Genomic DNA, 18,778 nt, shown 5'->3' on the forward strand with positions numbered 1-18,778 from the left:
TGACAGGTCCCCTTTATCAAAAGCGTCTTTTTCCGATTTTCGCTCGCTATGTTTTTTCTGTTACAAACGGAAAGCCGTCGTAACCGAAAGGTGTACTATAGCCTCCTTTGCAGATCTCTGCAAAGGACAGCTCCGACAGGCTAAGGGAGTCCTGGACTTGGACAAGCGAGTTCCCCTTCCCCCCCCCCCCCCCCCCCCCCCCCCCCCCCCCCCCCCGCCCGGACTGACGCATGTTTGATCCTGCTTGAAAACCCAGTAGACATTCCAAGAAGTCAGTTGAGAAGCAAGACTTCTTGGAACAGCGGTATATTCTAGAATAACCAAAGGACAGAATTCATCTAGCAAGAAGCAGTCTACAAAGAAGTGTACGAAGACGTTCCCTAAGACTTTCTTTGTCCAACTTGGGGGAAAATTGAAAATTTTCTAAAAATTTCCTGAGACTAAGTACACTCACCTGAACAGAGCTGCACAAGCCAGATGGCGTCAAAAAAAACAGGTTTTGCAAACGTTTTTATTCTTTAAATATGCTTTGTTTACAATTCAGTAAGGTTATGTTTAGCAGCTTCATAAAAGTCGCTGATAGTTTGATATAAGTTCTATGACTGAACTGAGATATATAGACACTTTGAAAGCAAAGTTTAAGCATGTTTTTTATGACGGAAGTAAATTATTCGATATGCAAGGAATATTACAGTCGTTGTTTATTTGATAGTTTTGCTATCTTCACCTACGAAGATTCATATGATAGAAACGACATCATCTCATAGCATCTAAGTAATAGTTTTTACTGATTAGATGCATTGGGTTTAGAAATCATTTTGTGATTTTCTTACAAATGTATCATAGTAAGGAAGCCCTGTTAATGGTTAAATTTCGACAAGCGACGTACTAGCGACAAAGTTCAAACGACAGACCGCTCTACCTACAGCGAGGTCCCCCTTTTGGGTGTAAAATTCCGAAAAACGACATAAGAACTTTCCGAAATGTTTTCAAGAAATCTAACCTTAATCATATTCAGTTTTGACCTCACTGAATCGTACAGTAGTGATAATTTGAAAGTCACAAACCAAAATAATTTTTATCAGCAACATTTGAAAGCCCGTGATTCGACATGAGGAGAATTTATTCTTCGGCTGTTTATTTATCTATAGTGATTTATGTCCTGGGCTGCCATGGTTAGCAAAGGAGTTAGCAGGTGCAAGCTTCTTCTTCGGACTCTTCGGCTTTTTATTGCGTCACTGATCTATTCAACATGTACAGTCTGAGATTACGTGACAAGATTGTTGTAAAAAATTGACATGAATACATTGATTCAACATGCATGATTCCTCATGAAAACGCATTCTCACCGAATGACAGTCAGAGGAAACGCAACAACTTCTATAGGGGGTCCTATAGGTTGGGGGTTCAGTGTATGTAATGCTCTAGAGTAGAAATTTGAGCTTTTGGATGGAAATACCGATTTTTGGACTCTTACCGCCACATGCATTAATTAAATCCGCAGGTCACAGACGCATGAGTCTCTTACCGGGATGACGTCATTCGAATATTTTTTTTACATCGGATCGGAAGGATCGACAAAATCTTTCATTGTGGGAAGTTTTAAGAAAAATTTGACGATTGGGAATCATCGAAAAATTATGCACTAGCCAATTGAAACCCTCACCCCCCGACCCCCGCGAAATACCGGGGAATTTAACATTTGAGTGGCGTTAAAATCAGACATTTTCCCTGGTAGTCGGGGGCCCATTCACTGTTAAAACCCCCGCTATTGTGACCCCGTTATTTTGGTTTAGTAGTCAACAAGAAACATTTCACGCCAACTCCAAATTCTTGTGCTACACAGAGCCAATTGTTGTGTGTTCCATGCACTAAATATTCAATGCTCAATATTTTCATGGGCTCTGAACCTCAAATCGTGCGAAAACGTTTAGGTTTACGTCTAGTTGTAATAATATATACTTGTCACGCAACATTAGGTTCTATTATGTAACAAATGTAATATGACTCTCTCTCCCCTCTCTCTACACACATTGTATCAAGTTAAGCACCAGAATAAGTATACCGAATTAATCGTCATTAAAGCAAGCAACCATAATCAAAGCCTCCACTAAATATCATGACATGGTGTCAGAAGTAAAGCACTAAACACACAAGACACTGGAAGGTCAGTAATATTAAGAAATAAGCGTTTTTTCGGCAAGAAACACATCAAGCATGGCGACAGGGTTCACGCCCCCTGTTATGAACTGGCAAGCTGGAGCCGATATCACCGACGAATTTGCTAGATTTAAACAATATTGCCAATTAATATTCACCGGTCCGTTCTCAAAGAAATCAGATGTAGAAAAATCCTCATATATACTACTTTGGATAGGCCGTCAAGGCGTAGATATATACAACAGTTTCACGTGGGCCGACGACGATGACAAAACAAAGCCCGACTTTATTTGGTCCAAATTCGAAAAGCATCTTGCACCTAAAACTAACTTTAGATTAGAAAGATATCAGCTACAACATCTAAAACAAAATAACGATGAGAGCACTGATGATTTCATGACTAGGTGCAGGAATCATGCAAATAAATGCAAGTTTAGAGATCAACAGGAGTTAGAAGAACGCCTGATTGAACAATTGATTATAGGCACTAAGCATGTTAAAGCTCAAGAGCGAATACTAGAGCACGGAAACGACTTAACGCTTGACAAAGCAATCGAATACGCCCGAACTTACGAAGCAACGATGGCGCATATAGCACAGCTATCCAACAAACCGCTTGACAACCAAAGCGTGCACGCCATAGGAAAATCCGGAACCGGGAACATGAGAAAATGTGGAAACTGCGGAAACAATCACGAATACCGAAAATGTCCCGCATATGGCTCTACATGCAATTACTGCTCCAGAGCTAACCACTGGAGTAAAATGTGCCGTCAAAAGAACAGGTCCACACAACAGCCCACAAACCAACATACGACACAAGACAAAAAACCATCATATCAAGACAGCACACAAGACGCACGTCACAAAAACAAGCGCGTCAATGAGATGGTGAACACAAATGATTTACATGAACATTTTGACTCATTGAATTTTGAATCAATAAGTGTCGATAACGTCAATACTAAACCCAGAGATGAAGTATACGCAACACTAGGCGTTCAATTGGCCAACATGCGAAACGCACAAGCTGCAAACTTGAAGGCCAAGGTAGACACAGGAGCACAAGCCAACATCCTACCAATTCGACTTTTCAAACAGATGTTTCCGGAGAAAATTGGTCCAGACGGAAACCCGCTACCTAAAGCCCTAAAGCCATCAGCAACAAAGCTCACAGCATACGGCGGATCAGAAATCGGTCAACTAGGCATATATGATATAGAATGCACACACAACAAATTGCAAACCAAAGCACCTTTCTACATCACCAACGCGCCAGGCCGTGCAATCATAGGCTTGCCAACAGCACTAGATTTAAGGCTAATTACTCTGAACTGTTCTGTGGAAACACAGGATGATGCCAAACAACCACACAGCCAAAGTCAAACAAACCACGCTACGAGCCAGAAGATAGAAAGTAAAGCACAGCTATTATCCAAATACCCCACCTGCTTCGACGGCATCGGAAAATTCCAAGGCGAATACCATATCACGCTGAACCCCAACATAGCCCCTGTGATTCACCCACCAAGAAGAGTACCAATCAGCCTTAAGGATGATATCAAGCTAGAGCTAGACGAGATGATGGAACAAGGAATAATCACAAAGGTCCGAGAAGGTGAACCCACCGCATGGGTCAACAGCCTAGTCTATAGACGCAAACCCAACGGTAGAATAAGAATATGTCTGGATCCTAAAGATCTTAATGCCGCCATTCAACGTGACCACCACGTTACGCCAACACTAGAAGAAATTCTTCCCAAACTCAGCGGAGCCAAGCATTTTTCAATTCTAGATGCCAAAAGCGGATACTGGAACGTCGTCCTCGACAAAGAATCAAGTTACCTCACAACTTTCAACTCCCCGTTTGGCAGGTATCGGTTTCTGAGAATGCCATTCGGCCTCCGTATGTCACAAGACGTATTCCAATCCAAAATCGACCAGACCTTCGAAGGCTGTAACGGAGTCATTGGAATCGTCGACGACATAGTAGTCTATGGCCAAACAGAAGAAGAACATGACCAAAACTTGCACAGCATGATCCAAAGATGTGAGAAGACTGGGTTAAAGCTCAATCCAGACAAATGTCACATAAAGCAAGATAAGATCAAATTCTATGGCATCATCTGTAGCGAAGCTGGAATACAGCCCGACCCTGCAAAGGTGTCCGCCCTGAAGCAGATGAAACAGCCAGGAGACCGCCGAGATCTTCAAACCTTCCTAGGACTAGCAACCTACATGAGTCCTTTCATACCCAACTTAAGCACACTTACAGCACCTTTAAGAGGTCTACTCAAAGATAACCAAGTCTTCACTTGGAACGCCAACTACCAAGCAGCATTTGAGCAAGTAAAGAAGTCAATCACTGATACAACCACCCTAACATATTTCGACGATAGAAAGGAAGTAACCCTACAAGTTGATGCCTCGACCAAGGGTCTTGGAGCATCCTTACTCCAAGATGGCAAACCAGTCGCTTTTGCAAGCAAGTCGCTAACTGAAACCGAAGCAAGATACGCTAACATCGAAAGGGAACTTCTAGCAGTAGTATACGGTTGTGAGAGATTTCATACTTATCTATTCGGGCGACCATTCACAGTGTTTACCGACCACAAACCTCTAGAAAGTATTCACCTCAAGCATCTGATATCTGCACCACCCAGGTTACAGAGAATGCTACTAAGATTGCAGCCATACGACCTGAAAATCAAGTACATACCCGGCAAAGACATGTTGATAGCAGATGCACTCTCACGTCTATCACCAGAAGATCACCATCCCATTGGAAACATGGAAGTCCAAGTACATGAGGTGTACCCTCAATTTAGCAAGACCATGATTGAGAAGATTCGTGAAAACACCAGCGCAGACCAAGAATTAGCCACCCTCAAGCAAGTCATCTACGAAGGCTGGCCATCAACCATCAAAGAAATCTCAAAGAGCCTAAAGCCTTACTGGTCATTCAGAGACGAATTAGGAATAGATGACGGAATACTAACAAAAGGTCAAAGAATCATCATTCCCGTAACGCTTCAAAATGACATTCTACAAAAGCTTCACGCAGCACACCAAGGAGCTGAAAAGACAAAGCTCAGAGCCAGAACTTCTGTGTACTGGAAGAACCTTAACAACGATATTGATAAGATTACCCAATCATGCCCCATTTGCCAACAACATCAGGCATCTAATGCCAGACAACCGTTGCTGCCAACTGAGATACCTCCTCGGCCATGGCACACCATAGGAACTGATCTGTTCCACTTACACGACTCTGAATACCTTCTGATCTCTGACTTTTACTCCAAATACCCATTCGTCAGGAAGATACCCAAAGGGCAGAGTAATAGCAGAACTGTCATTAATGCGATGAAGCAAATCTTCAGCGAGCAGGGAATCCCAAAAATAGTCCGCTCAGATAACGGCCCTCAGTACGACAGTGTAGCATTCCAAGAATTTGCCAACGAATATGGTTTCCACCACGTAACCAGTTCTCCACACTACCCACAAGGAAATGGATTCATAGAAAATCAAGTTAAAACAGTCAAAGGTGTTCTCATGAAGACACTCGAGAAACGACAGGATCCCAGTATGGCCCTGCTTTGTCTACGCACCACACCCATTGACAACAAACTCCCATCGCCGTCTGAGTTACTTTTCGGAAGAAAGCTACAAGATAACCTACCCCGCACCATTAACAGGAGTGCCAACAGTGATCAAATCACCGACCGGCTAAGGGAGAAACAAGAAATCCAAAGGTTCTACCACGATCGAAATGTCAGACCTCTACCCGAGCTAGCAAGAGGTACGAACATCACCATTCAGAATCCTTCGACCAAGAAGTGGGAGCCTGCAGTCGTCAAGGAAAAGCTTGAAGCACCACGCTCATATTTAGTGACGTCACAAACTGGAAGTGAGCTTCGACGCAACAGGTGTCACATCAGAGAAGCACCCCCAGCGGCAGAGCAACCTACCAGTGAATATCAAGAACTAACAGAGACCAGAGGCAATGCAGAACCTCTGGAAAGCAACGGAAGCCACGCACCTGGGACCACAGTTACCCGAAGTGGAAGAATCGTAAGACCGCCCAACAGATACGTTTAAAGACAAAAAAAAAAAAAAAAAAATTAGACACTTGCAAGCATGAGCAAGTAGTATTACTGTTATTACATATGATATTTTTTCTATTAAGATAATTTTTAGCGTTTCATAAAATTAGTTTTTTTCTTTAATGGAAAGGGGGATGTAATAATATATACTTGTCACGCAACATTAGGTTCTATTATGTAACAAATGTAATATGACTCTCTCTCCCCTCTCTCTACACACATTGTATCAAGTTAAGCACCAGAATAAGTATACCGAATTAATCGTCATTAAAGCAAGCAACCATAATCAAAGCCTCCACTAAATATCATGACACTAGTCAGCTGAGAATTTAATGGTATTAAATTGAAAATGAACAATGCTTGTAATATTGCAGACCAAAACCGCGTATAAGAACCTGGGTCATTAAGAACCTGTTAGGCTAAAATTCTCACTTTAAGCCCCCTCCACATAAGAACCTATCAATTTTAAGAAAGGTTCTTATCAGTGGAGTTGAGTGTAAAAGTGTATACTTTGAAAGTGCTATAAGTTTGTTTGAGCATGTGTTTTGTGTACATACTGCTGTGTACTAGGCGACGGGCTGCCTGTACTTGAAATCACATCGCCTTCTGGGTATTTTTCAAGATGGCCGACCTCTTGTTTCCATGTCCTTGCATATTCAAAGCTCGATTCCTCGCTGAGAAAACCATTCGTTAAATCCCCGACCCCCCGGTGCAATCATGCTCTTAAAAGCACATCAAAAACGCGTCACGTCCCCGTTCAGTGCCCCGCTATAGCCGCGGGGGTCGGGGGGCGGAGGTTTCAATTGACTAGTGCATTAGTACTCGTGGTGGCATCGCTAGTTTCCCGTTGCGTGACGACAAATCCGAAATTACACGGCATTGTTAAGAAACATTTCTTTGTTATTTACTTGTTGTATTCAACACACATACCAGACAACGCAGTTCCAACTTGTAACCGGCGCTAGTCATCACATAAACGCATCTTTACTTATAGAGTGCCTACCATATATCCGTGAAAATTAGTAAGTTCAGTAGACCTCAGTAGACCGTAGACCTACAAAACTTTGCACTAATTTGTATAATTTTGTTAGTTAACTTTTTCATGGATATATGTCTATCAGACAGGAAACACGATCAAGTAATGCGTGGCCTTACTAATATCCAAGATGAACAATCTACACTTGAAGCAATGAGTACAGATATTCAAGATGGACAACATACAATTAAACGTAATCAGGAATTTATGTTGGAAAAATTATCTTCCATACAAAACAATCAGGTTACTAAAGACAAATCAGGTACGTATGAAAGATCAAGGTTAGTTGGAACCAAATCCCGGTACGAGACGAGGTTCAAAACGCCACGATCATCAATTCCCTTTCGATTCAGATCAGACCACTCCCTGATATCGTACACAGGGGTGTAGCCAGGATTCTCCGAAGGAGGGTGAGAGCAATTTCATAAAGCCGCCATTTTATTTGGGTCCGAACCCCGCCCCCATAAAAAAAGACCGGGATTACTTTTAATATTGCACAATTTAGTAGAAAAATTAAAATGACTGTCAGTAAATTCTAAAACGCCGCCATTTTTTTGCCATGAAGGGGGCCATAGTCCCTTCGGTCCTCCTGTCTACTCCCTTGGTACACCCCCACTAGGGTAGGAGGGTAGGCAACCTCCGTTTTCGCGGTTTTAATTAAATTCGCATTTTGTGACGACTCGAGTGACGTAATTAGCCATGCATACATATAAGGCAGATAAGCAAAATATAGCAAAAAATGTATGTCAAAGTTAATGACGTGTGAAGCGTCTAGTTGCATACGGAAGTGCATACGGGATGAACTACTTCGACGATACGGCAGCAATGTTGAATCGTATGGCACTATGGGGCGTCCAGGGGGTAAATAAAGCTTTGTTACAGAAATAATGACGTCGATTGATAATAACAGCTTACTACAAGAGAGCAAGAGAAGAGAAGACAACAAAAGATGAATTAAGACGGCACATCGATCACCTTTACCCATAAAAGAAAGACAAACACACGAAAATCTATATATTTTCCGACATCTTTGTTTTGTTTTGTCCCCTGGTAAGATGGCCGCCGTATCGTCCATTACGTAAAATTCTTAGTGGAGGGGAAAAAAACGTTTTCAGGTGGTTCCGAGAGTGATCACTGTACTTAAACTAGGCACCCCTATTTTCGAACTGCTCCGCCACCTCTGTTCCACTTTGGCCTCCTTTAAACAAATAAGGTAGTACTGACTGACAAGCTGGGCCTTTGTGGTATCATATTATAAGGAAATGTAACTGGCTTAATCCAAAATCTAACCACACAGAGCGAAAAAGGTACTAATTTTCAAAGGTCAGATAAGATTACTTTATTTCACATTTTGACGATTTCATTTAGGTTTTTAAAAAGGATCGCCATATATTTCCTTAGCATTTAATTCGGCACTTGAAATTCGACGTTTAAACTGGGCCTTGGTAGTAAACAGAGTCACTCTCTGGTTGTTGGTAATTGGTATCCGTTCCTTACACCCTTGTTATGCCGTACAAACAAGGTGAACTACAAAAATATTGGAACTATAATCCAATGATGAACCATATTAGTACACAAGCAAGGTGTGAAGTTTGTTGCAAGGACAATATCTGTTTGGGGCGTGGTCTTTCGAGGGAAGACCATTATTATATTTTGAACTTTTTATAAACATTAAAATATTTGAAGAGTCGAATCTGTATTTTTGAAGGGACTCTTCGATGGGCCACGGCGTTCTGTAAAAAAGAATAGCTAAAACTTTGCCAGAACCTAATTGAAGTACGTTCTAATTTAAGGAGCATTGGCTGACGCAGTTCCCGAATCAGTAGCTGTTCAGGAAACGGAGAGGGTTAAAAAGAAGCTGATCCCAGGTATCTAGTTAGAAATGCTTTGGTCAAATGTGCATTTCTCTGACGTTTTTTCTTTTTTCTTTTCCCTTTTTTTTTAATATAAAAAAGTGATGCGAGGGGATCAAAAACTTTAAACTGACGTGGATGGTGGTCGCACAACGCTACACGATTGGGGGCTTAACGATCATTGAGGGTGTTGGGGGGGGGGGGGGGGGGGGGTCATCATTGATCACTGGGATGGAAGACAATATCATCGTTCTTCGATACAACTGCAAAAATATTGAACTAATATTTAACCTGTTTATTGTAGAATATAAAAATTAATTGCATCAGTATCGTATATAAAGGGAAACCATTTCAACTCCCTTGTTTCACCTTGAAGGCGAGTCACCGAGCCAAGCAATCTTAAGGAAAGTAAGGTGGTTTTCCATCATTGCTAATATATTTCTTGTGTTCGCGCAGAAAATAGCAAAAGAGAAACCGCCAACACTAACCCTGAGCAAAGAAATATTCCAAAACTGATGTCACTAGGTATATAGGCTTGTTCTCGAATTACACATTTGTTATTGGGTTACTGCATTTCATATACACTTTTGACTAGCTCCTCGGCAGTATAGATCAAGGACTGTGAGTAAGGATTGAGATGAAATGGAAAATCCTCAGTCAAACAGGTTAAATGCTCTGGAAAATTTGGAGAGAGAATGGAGGTTGGGTATGTGGAAATCGGAGCGTTTTCTGTACTAAGCTTTTTTTAGGAGATGATAGGTCAAATACAACCGTGAATAGAGGGAGGGGGAAGCAGCAAACAAATCTTCAAACTAGAGGGAAATAAAGGTTGAAAAAGTATCCCATGGAAAGGGGACCCTCGGGTTTCATGGCTTGGACGCAATAGTCACACAGCCAAAGAAAAATTATGTGAAGCTGGCAGTCCATAAATTTATATTTCATTGTTTAAATAGAATTAATCTTTTTATTATAGAAATGCCACTTGAAGAGCTTTGGGCTAAGCAAGGTTTTCGTGACGAATTCTCTAACGAGATGAACGTAAAGTACAATAAGACTAATGCTAAGCATTGGCCTTATCTCGCAGAAGAGTTTGGTATCGATAGAGATAAAAGCGACGAATTTGCGACGAGCTGCGATTACGCGAGTCCATCAGAATCCATGTTTCAGGCACTGGAACGAGAGAAGCCAGATCTGAAGATAGAAGAACTTTGTGTCGCTCTGAAACAAGCCAAAGCTTATAAAGTTTTGCGCATTGTTGAAAATGCAATCAAAGGTAAAAGTCAAAAAGCAGCTGTTTCTTTATTTATTATTTGAGATTTTGCACGCAGGCTGGTGCTGCACAATAGGACACGGAGTCCTTTGAGGTACATTGCACCAATTTCCAACCCCGTAAAATCCCCCGATTATACCTATCCCTCAATCAACCCTTTAAGAAATCATTAGCAAAGGCCAGAAATTGAGGGTTGTCACTGCCAGGGTTTCTTTACGTCCTCAGTGGTTCTTTTACGTCCCTCCGTTGCAGGATGAGGTAGGGTGGAGAGACAGGACCACCATTTTACGTAGTCATCCGAGCCACGTGAAGGTCTAACCATTTGTTGTTGAACTCGAACCACGACCTCCCGCACAACCATCAAAGCCAACCGTAAAGTCCTATTCAATTGTCATTCCTTCGTAATTTTGCTCTCAGAATATCACGGTTAACACAGAATTATTTATGTCAGCGGTAAACTTCTAAATAAACTTTTCTTTCTTTTCTTTCTAGCTAAAGCGATAGAACCCAATGACCTTGTTTCTGACATGTGTGATGATGCTCCGGAAAGTTTTGAGCAGGTCGTTCTGAATCTGGACAAAAGAGGCCTTTGGAGAGACGTTGCAAAATCGCCGGCGATTGATTTAAAAAAAAGGGAATATGAGACTTTCGAGAGGGATATGGATCAAGCTTCAAATCTCACTCGTGATTTGTTCGATGTTCTTCGAACCCATAGCCCTAAATTAAAAGTGAAGGATTTAAAACAAAAGCTCGAGAAAATAGGTCAACGGAAAGTCTTGAAAGTCCTTAAAGCCAATTGTCGTATTTCAGGTGAACATTATACTGATTATATATTCTATACATAGTAGCTATTCCTTCATGGAACTACGAGCACAGGAAGCCCAAGCAAGTAATTCTTGTATTTAAAACCGAAGGAATGCACATGGATCTACGTGGATTTGTATAAATTTAAACTGCTATTTGAAATCACTTTTCTTTAAGATTACTGTTTTCTTTTCTTATTGATAGGTGATATGCTGCTTCGTCAGCTTTCCGAAATACCCGATATTATGCTTGATATAGAACACATTCTAAACGATCCCAAAGACATGTCCTTGTGGAAACTTGCAGGCAGTTTCAAAGAGGATGGTTTAAATTTTGATGCAAATATGTTTCGACATCGGGGGAACTATGCAAACCCAACCTATTATTTGATGAAGTATGTCCTTGAACGTCATCCTAAGGAACATAAAGTTAAAGATCTGATGGATAATTTGATAAACATCGACCGTCAGGACTGCCTGGGCATTATTGGAGAATATCTAGAGGGTAGGTACAATTATTTCTCAAAAACCCTTGTTTTCTGAGCCTTCACTCTACGAGAAAAGCGAATTAGACTCACCTCATTTGACGCCATATTTGCATGTGACCGCCATGTTGGTTAAATGCTTTTGTTATATTATCCAACATGGTGGTCGTGACGTTTGTTCCTAGCTTACGTAGCAAGCAGTTGATGTAATGTATGATAAAAATACAATGAATCGCACCTAATAAAATAGATAGAATGACAATAGAATTTCATAATTAAATCAAAATTCAGTCCTAAAACAATATAACAACAGGAAACTTAAACAAAATTTCTTTTAGGTGGTGAGCAAGAGATTGAGGAAAAGTGTGGGGAGATGAAAAATCTTCAAATCGGCAATGAACGCAAAGTCGCAGCAGAGCAGGATAACCCAGTAGAGCAGCTAGAATAACGCAAAGGATATTTCAAAGGATCGAGGCTTGCTAATAGTTTAAGGTGAAAAAAAAGGGGGGGGGGGGGGGGGGGAACTAGAGACGAACCTAGTTACATAAGCTATAGGAAACTGATTTAATTTGTTCGTTAAGTAATATTTCAAAGCCGACGATGAGGACTGGATGGAATTTCAACTCCAAGCAATTAGTTGCAACTAATTGCGCGGACTGGAAATCCTGTCCAGTCCGATATTAGAGGCTTTGAAATGACTTCTCATGCACATTAATTATTCGACTTGGAGTAACTGGAACAAAATTAATTCAGTCCTAGGGCTGAATTAATTTTGTTCCAGTTACTACAGACTGAATTCTGTCCTTTCACGGAACTTTACCAGGTTTCAAGTAACATCATGTGACCCAAAAATAGCCCATTGATTGGCTGGTTTACTCATGAATTATTAATGAGTATGAAAAACACTAGCCTACGGCTCATGCTTATCTTCACACTTCTTTCGTTTACGTCACTTCCTATATTCTTTTTTTATTAAATAGAGCACGAGAAAAGCTGTTTTATTCGTTAAAAAGAGCATGCTTACTTTTATCAGTTGAGTTTTTATAGCAATCACATGGCATACCTTTTTGGTATGTGTAGAGAATAAAGCACTTGGGTAATATCCATGAAGCTGAGCCCTGACCCTAAAAACAAGAGTATAATCTATTTTCTATTAACGCCAGTAGCTTTTCAATGTTATTTTCCGATATTGTTTTATGATATTCTTTCAATTGCAGTGAAAAATCTTAGTTAAATTACAAGGAAAAACACAGCCGGTTTAGTGAAGCCGCCATATATAGATCATATCGTATTCTATTGAACTTACCTCGTGCATGACTGAACACTCAAACACGTTGTAGAAGAACTGCTTAAAATAAAACTGGTTAGTACAGGGCCGTAACCAGGTGAGAGAACAGGATGCACGTGAACCCCCCCACCCCATAAAAGCTTAATGTCCGCTCACCCATCTATTTTTGCTTTAGAATTGCATATAAATGTTTTTTGATTAAATGAAGACCACTTTCCGTCTGCATATTGTAGCATTTTTAAGAATCACTCACCCATTATTCCCTTTTTTTTTTAATTAAAAAATTTTTTTTTTTTTTTTTTTGGTTTGTAATTTTTTTGGTTACCTTTTTTTGGTTCTGCAAATCATTGCCTGTGCACCTCCCCTGCAAGATCCCTGGTTACCCCCTTGAAGTAGCAAAATAATGTAGAGGATGGTGATGTAACTATCTTAGGACCATTTAACATTTACTGACTTCGTCAATCAAGTAAATTGTACCAAACATCCTTTTTGACCAAATTGATTCTTTATGTACACGTATGCTAATACACTTTTAATGATAACATTTATAGTTTTAGAACTGATTAATAAAGAGAAAAATTTACTAAATGAAAATTTACTTTAAATTTAAAATGCCATTGCAAAGGAGTAGGCTGTGGGGATGGGAACTTTATCAAGCTAGATTCACGAAATATCAAGACATTTATGTAGTTTTTTATACCCAACATACTTGTTAAGAAAGAAATGGTCAACGCCCTCTGATCCTTCCTGGCTTTCCCTGCCTTCACAAGGTACCTCGAGTACGAAAAGGACAATCAGTAGGCTTAGGTAATGGTCTTTAAAACGTTTGGGTTCCCTGTGGCAGGCTACCAGAGTAGACCTGGAAAATCTAGCACAGAATCGAGGCTGGTCGAGGCTACCGCATCAAACAAGATGGCGGCGAAGAGAATTGATTGCGGAAGTAGCTCTTTTTTATCTTTAAATTCAACCGATAAAGAACCATCAAACACTGCTTCACTTCCCATGAACACATTTGCTAATGATGGAAGTTTCTTTGAACAGTACAAAAAACGAATGGAAGAAATGGAGAAAGCAAAGACTTTGGCACAAACTTCGAGTAAGGAAGAAAAAGATGGCGACGAACGAACTTCGGATGATAACAAACTGGAGGACAAGAAGAGTGAGGATAAACCAAAAACTCCTGTCCTTAAAGCAAATTTATTAAATCAGGTCTGGCCTAAAAAGATACTACACTCTTCCAGCGTAACGGTTTCAAAAATACCATTTTATTTCACTGCATATTATTATGACTTTACTCGTTTTGAGGAATATATAAGGCATCTTAATTTTTAAACATTCTAACCATCTAGCTTGCAATTTCGACCAGCTTTAATTTAGTTTTCTTAATGCCAAAACGTTACTTCCACAGGATACTCATATAAGGAATAGTTTTCCTTGTAAAATGTCTGCAGATTTTGTTGTTTGAATGAAACTGTAACCAAAGCCAAGTTCCACATTGCAGTACCTTGTGGCACTGTCTTAGGGGACATATTCACAAGATGGCATCTATTTAGTCCCCTAAATCAGTCTCCGAATGCACTGCAATGCCAATGCAACCCAGTTTTTCTTCAAACTCAGAATAGTAATAAGCAGTGTAAGGGAAAGGAAGATTTCCAACAAAAGCTAGATGGGTGCAAAAAGGGGGGAGGTATAGCCATGATATTCAAGAGGGAGGGGTCTAAGGGATTGATGGCCTAATCACACCCTAAAGGGGTGGTTCCTAGTTTTTTCTCTTTAAAAAACCTAAGGCCTGATACCAAAGGGGTCCCATGTATCATTTACCCATCCCCAAGCCTTGCTATGGCTTTAATTAAGAGAAGGAAATACTCCATTAGTCCTTGCTATGCTCATCTACTCCTGCATCTTGTAATTCCCTTATATCAGTATACAGCCTATTTCACCAAACAGATCTGCATAATTTAATAATGTACCTATGGTTTGCTACACTGTGGATGAGTAATGTTTCTAAGGGGTTAAGAAATGCTTCTTTTATGCTTAACATTTTGTACCTTAATCTTACCGTGTGAGTCTTAATCCAAACGACACAGGGGAAAAGACAGCTCCTGACAGGACGCATGGGTGGGGCATCCAAACAATTCCATGCTAAAAAGAAAAAGCTAGAAAAACAAGCTGCAGAGAAAAAGAATGATAAAAGCAAGGTAAAAGAAATTAAAACTTAGTACAAAATAATTATTGGTGTCAACCTAGTTGTTTTAAGTATTTATTAATACCAAAGATGCCCACTAGGCTCTTTGTGTAGTCCATGAAACATAGCATTGATGTAGGGAGTGTGTAAAGGGTGCTGTATATCCCTGGAAGGGGATTTTGCGTTGAAGAGGATAAATATTTACCTTCAAGTGTACATCCCCCAGTTTACATTTTTGCTTTAAAAAAGTTATTCCAATAAATAGAAATCTAAGATATTTTTAAACTGATTTTAGGATGATGGCAAAAACACAGCATGGAAAGCCTACATGGAAGAAGTAAAGAAATACAGAGAAGCTTCTTGTACAGAGGAGGTCGACAGAGTACGACCACTTGTTAAATAACTTCATATTCTTCTATATTGTACTATTGATCTGTAATTTTGTACACAAGCAAATAAATCACAGCCATTTGATGTCACACATGACCAAGGTGAAACTTCAAGTATCCTTCATCTGTATCCTTAGTGCTAGCAGTATTTGGGTGTATTGTTATTAGTAAGGGTTGATTAATTTCAGCAGCTGTTTTACACCTTTAATAATAATTTCATATATATAAATATATTTTTTCCATCCTTTTCCTATGTAATTAACATTGTCAAACTTTACAAACATTAGATTGTCAATGAATAATTTCTGGAAAGGAGTTGTATTTGAAATTTTAAATATTTATTCAATGCTGTAATGCTGATGCTTGTTCACTTGACAAACAAACAGTTGAGAACGAGGCACATATCTAAATTGTTACATTACATCATTTTAGTATTAGTTTGGATATACTGTATTGAAAAGCATTATTCATACATGAGCTGTGACCTTGTGTAAACCTTTCTGACTAGTATAATTATAGTGCTTTACCTTAATTCTAATGAGTACTGTGGTATTCTGCCTCAACCATGTTAGTGATAAGTCTGGATTAAGTTTTTTTTACGCAATATATAATGATTTTGTTAAAGGTGGAAAAATAGTCCAAAATCAATTAAAACCATGGACTACAGTCCATGTGTTTTGCCCAAAAATGATCAATTTAAAAAAAAAAGATTAATAATACATGGTTTCATAAAAGGTGTAAAAATGAACCAAATACGATTTAAGATAAGCAATTTTCGAAATTTGACAAATTGAGATTTCGTAAAAGGTGTAAAAATGGACCAAACTCAATCAAAACAATGGGCTATAGTTCATACTTTATGCTTTTTGCCCAAAAATCATTGAAAATCCCCTATTTTGAAAACCACATACATTATTCCTCATTTTGAAAAAATTGGGCCTTAAACGATCAAAACCATAGGCTATAGTCCATGCTTTTCTACCAAAAAATGTTGATGAATAATTCATGATTTTTTAAAATGATTTTCAAAACCATGGGCCACAGTCCATGCACAAATAAATGAACAATGAAAATCACAAATGTCTAAAAATGAACCAAAACTGTATGTTTTATTGATTGGAGAAATTGTACACCATTATACATTTTAGTGGATTCCGATATTTGGAAAGTTTGGAGGCAGAGGAACTTTCAGTGTTGCTGTTCTTGTTTCAGTACTTGCTTCGTCAGCTTTTCTCTTTCTTGGTGTTCCACTTGTCTCCATGGAACAACCAAGTGCTCTTAAATGATTGCTCAGTCTGAAAAATCAAAGAGCAAAGTGTCAATGTTAATGAAATTTAGGAGAAGACCAAGGGGAATTTAGAGATAGAAATTCAATGTGCAAACTCAGCAATACATGTCATAAGCATGCTAGCCTGCAAAGCAGGCGTTCTTGTAGGTTTTGGGAAAAACTGGGGTTTTGGGGGAACTTTGGAAATTTGGAACGAGCGAGAATGCCTTCTCTGCAGGCTATAAGCATGCAATATATAGAGGATATTACACATGTAATTTTCTTGTTATTATATACACACAGCCACAAACAAAAACTTGTTGCAAAACTTGTTAAAGTGAGCAGAAGTAACACCGATATCTTCACAAGAGAGGATATGAAAAATGTGTCACTGAGATCCTGGGTGTATAGTTCATATGAAAAACATGAGTGGGGTTTTTACTGGGTGTCTAGTATTATTGAATAGCTTAATTGAATCGTGGAGAATGCACTGTTAACAGGATTGCTAGGCAATTTGTTTTAATCCTACTTTTTGGAATCCATCTTTAGATCTTTTGCTATGACCATACAATTCATAACAAATTCATCAATGATGAGAGCCAGAACTAGAATGTAAGATAGCAGCCTGTCTTTAAGTCTTTTTGGAATCAATCTGTAGGATTGGATAAAAAATCCATGTTATTACCAATATTGATCAGTAATGATGCTGTGATGAATGGTTATAAAAGATGAATAATCAATGTTAATGATTATGATTGATGGTCAAGATGTCAAATGATAATGGTGAATGATGGTGATGATAATAAAAAAAAGGTATTGAATCACGATGGTGATGATAAAGATGATGAATGACAATTTGAATGATGTAGATAGTGATGAATAATGATGATGGTGATTCATGATGATACAGATGGCAAAAGGATGTTAGTACTGATAAAACTGAACTGTTGTCATTTCCTCTGTACATTGGCACACAATTACATCCAATCATTTTGCGTCAAACAAACCTGCCATTTTTTGAATGCTGTGGACTTTCAAGAGTGAAAGTAGACAACAGTCTTTCTTGGATTTTGTCAGGGTACCCATGAAGTGGATCTGAAAAAAAAAAAAAAAAGAAAAAAAACGTTTTTCAAAAAGCGTACATGGAAACTATTCTATGTGAAATTTCCTTTATTATTTGAAGAAAAGGTTAAGAGAGGAATGAGGAATAGAGGGCAATATAGACAAATCCTACCTTTCTTTCTTAAAGCACTATACTTTAGTTGATACATTTGAATCATATATGATAAGTACAACAACAAGCATGATCTGTGAGCTCGTTGAGATGAATTCAAGGGCATTACTGCAAGATGCTGTAAGATGTACTCTGGAAATCTGACATAAGAAGACACAAAAGAAAACAAGTTTTAAAGCACTGTCAAAATATACAGCTATGGATGGATAACAAGGGATGCAAGCATTCCCAAGACAAAAGCATGGCGGCCATTGTGGTGACGTTAACAATGGATGCTAATGAGAACTCCTTTGTTAATGGCACCAATGCTCCCCAAGCGCCATGATCATGTAACATGCAATGGAAGAATTGTTTAGTTCTAGAAAATATCATACCCCACCCACAGAGAAAATAGGAAATTTTGGAGGGCAGGGGGTCTGAGAAAGAACAAAATTCAGAGTTTGTATGAAAGAAAATTGGAAGTTCGTGGGGGTTTACTTATTTTATAAGTTATATTAGTACCTGTCTTCTGTTGTCTCCACTGATCTATAGCTCCTTATTAGCCCCTTCCAACTCCTTGGACAATTTTCTAAGACATCATATTCAGCAGGGGTGATAACTGATATATTGTTAAGGTGGATAACAAACTTATTTAATAGCCTTCGGGAAAAATTTCATTATCATGGTACTGAAGCAATGCCTGGGATAAAAACCTTTATATCA

The 18,778-nt window shown here is 39.1% G+C and overlaps 3 protein-coding genes across 4 annotated transcripts; 2 read left to right on the top strand and 1 right to left on the bottom strand.

Annotated features, from left to right (window-relative positions):
- Positions 1–260: 260 nt before the first annotated feature.
- Positions 261–12,227, top strand: LOC148906213 (uncharacterized). 2 transcript variants are annotated; one of them, XM_089038697.1, is made up of 8 exons: positions 261–496; positions 7,388–7,564; positions 9,096–9,170; positions 9,612–9,680; positions 10,129–10,428; positions 10,918–11,235; positions 11,434–11,733; positions 12,052–12,227. In XM_089038697.1, the coding sequence occupies exons 1-8, from the start codon at positions 478–480 to the stop codon at positions 12,159–12,161; spliced, it is 1,368 nt and encodes a 455-aa protein (XP_088894823.1). In that variant the 5' UTR covers positions 261–477; the 3' UTR covers positions 12,162–12,227. The 2 variants fall into 2 exon arrangements, with proteins under 2 accessions (XP_088894823.1, XP_088894824.1); XM_089038698.1 differs by lacking the exon at positions 9,612–9,680.
- A 1,664-nt stretch (positions 12,228–13,891) lies between these two features.
- LOC148906214 (uncharacterized) lies at positions 13,892–15,665 on the top strand. The gene is made up of 3 exons (XM_089038699.1): positions 13,892–14,210; positions 15,089–15,199; positions 15,482–15,665. The coding sequence occupies exons 1-3, from the start codon at positions 13,914–13,916 to the stop codon at positions 15,587–15,589; spliced, it is 516 nt and encodes a 171-aa protein (XP_088894825.1). The 5' UTR covers positions 13,892–13,913; the 3' UTR covers positions 15,590–15,665.
- A 100-nt stretch (positions 15,666–15,765) lies between these two features.
- On the bottom strand, positions 15,766–18,212 carry LOC148906215 (DNA-directed RNA polymerase I subunit RPA49-like). The gene is made up of 4 exons (XM_089038700.1): positions 18,077–18,212; positions 17,850–17,937; positions 17,372–17,494; positions 15,766–16,870 (listed from the first exon to the last, which is right to left on the bottom strand). Exons 1-4 carry the CDS (start codon positions 18,180–18,182, stop codon positions 16,720–16,722), a joined length of 468 nt encoding a protein of 155 aa, XP_088894826.1. The 5' UTR covers positions 18,183–18,212; the 3' UTR covers positions 15,766–16,719.
- Between the last annotated feature and the right edge of the window lie 566 nt (positions 18,213–18,778).

This window comes from Actinia tenebrosa, unplaced genomic scaffold (genome assembly GCF_029948245.1).
Source record: "Actinia tenebrosa isolate PJP-AT-01 unplaced genomic scaffold, QUT_ActTen_1.0 PGA_scaffold6__47_contigs__length_16458017, whole genome shotgun sequence".
Taxonomy (NCBI): Eukaryota; Metazoa; Cnidaria; class Anthozoa; order Actiniaria; family Actiniidae; genus Actinia; species Actinia tenebrosa.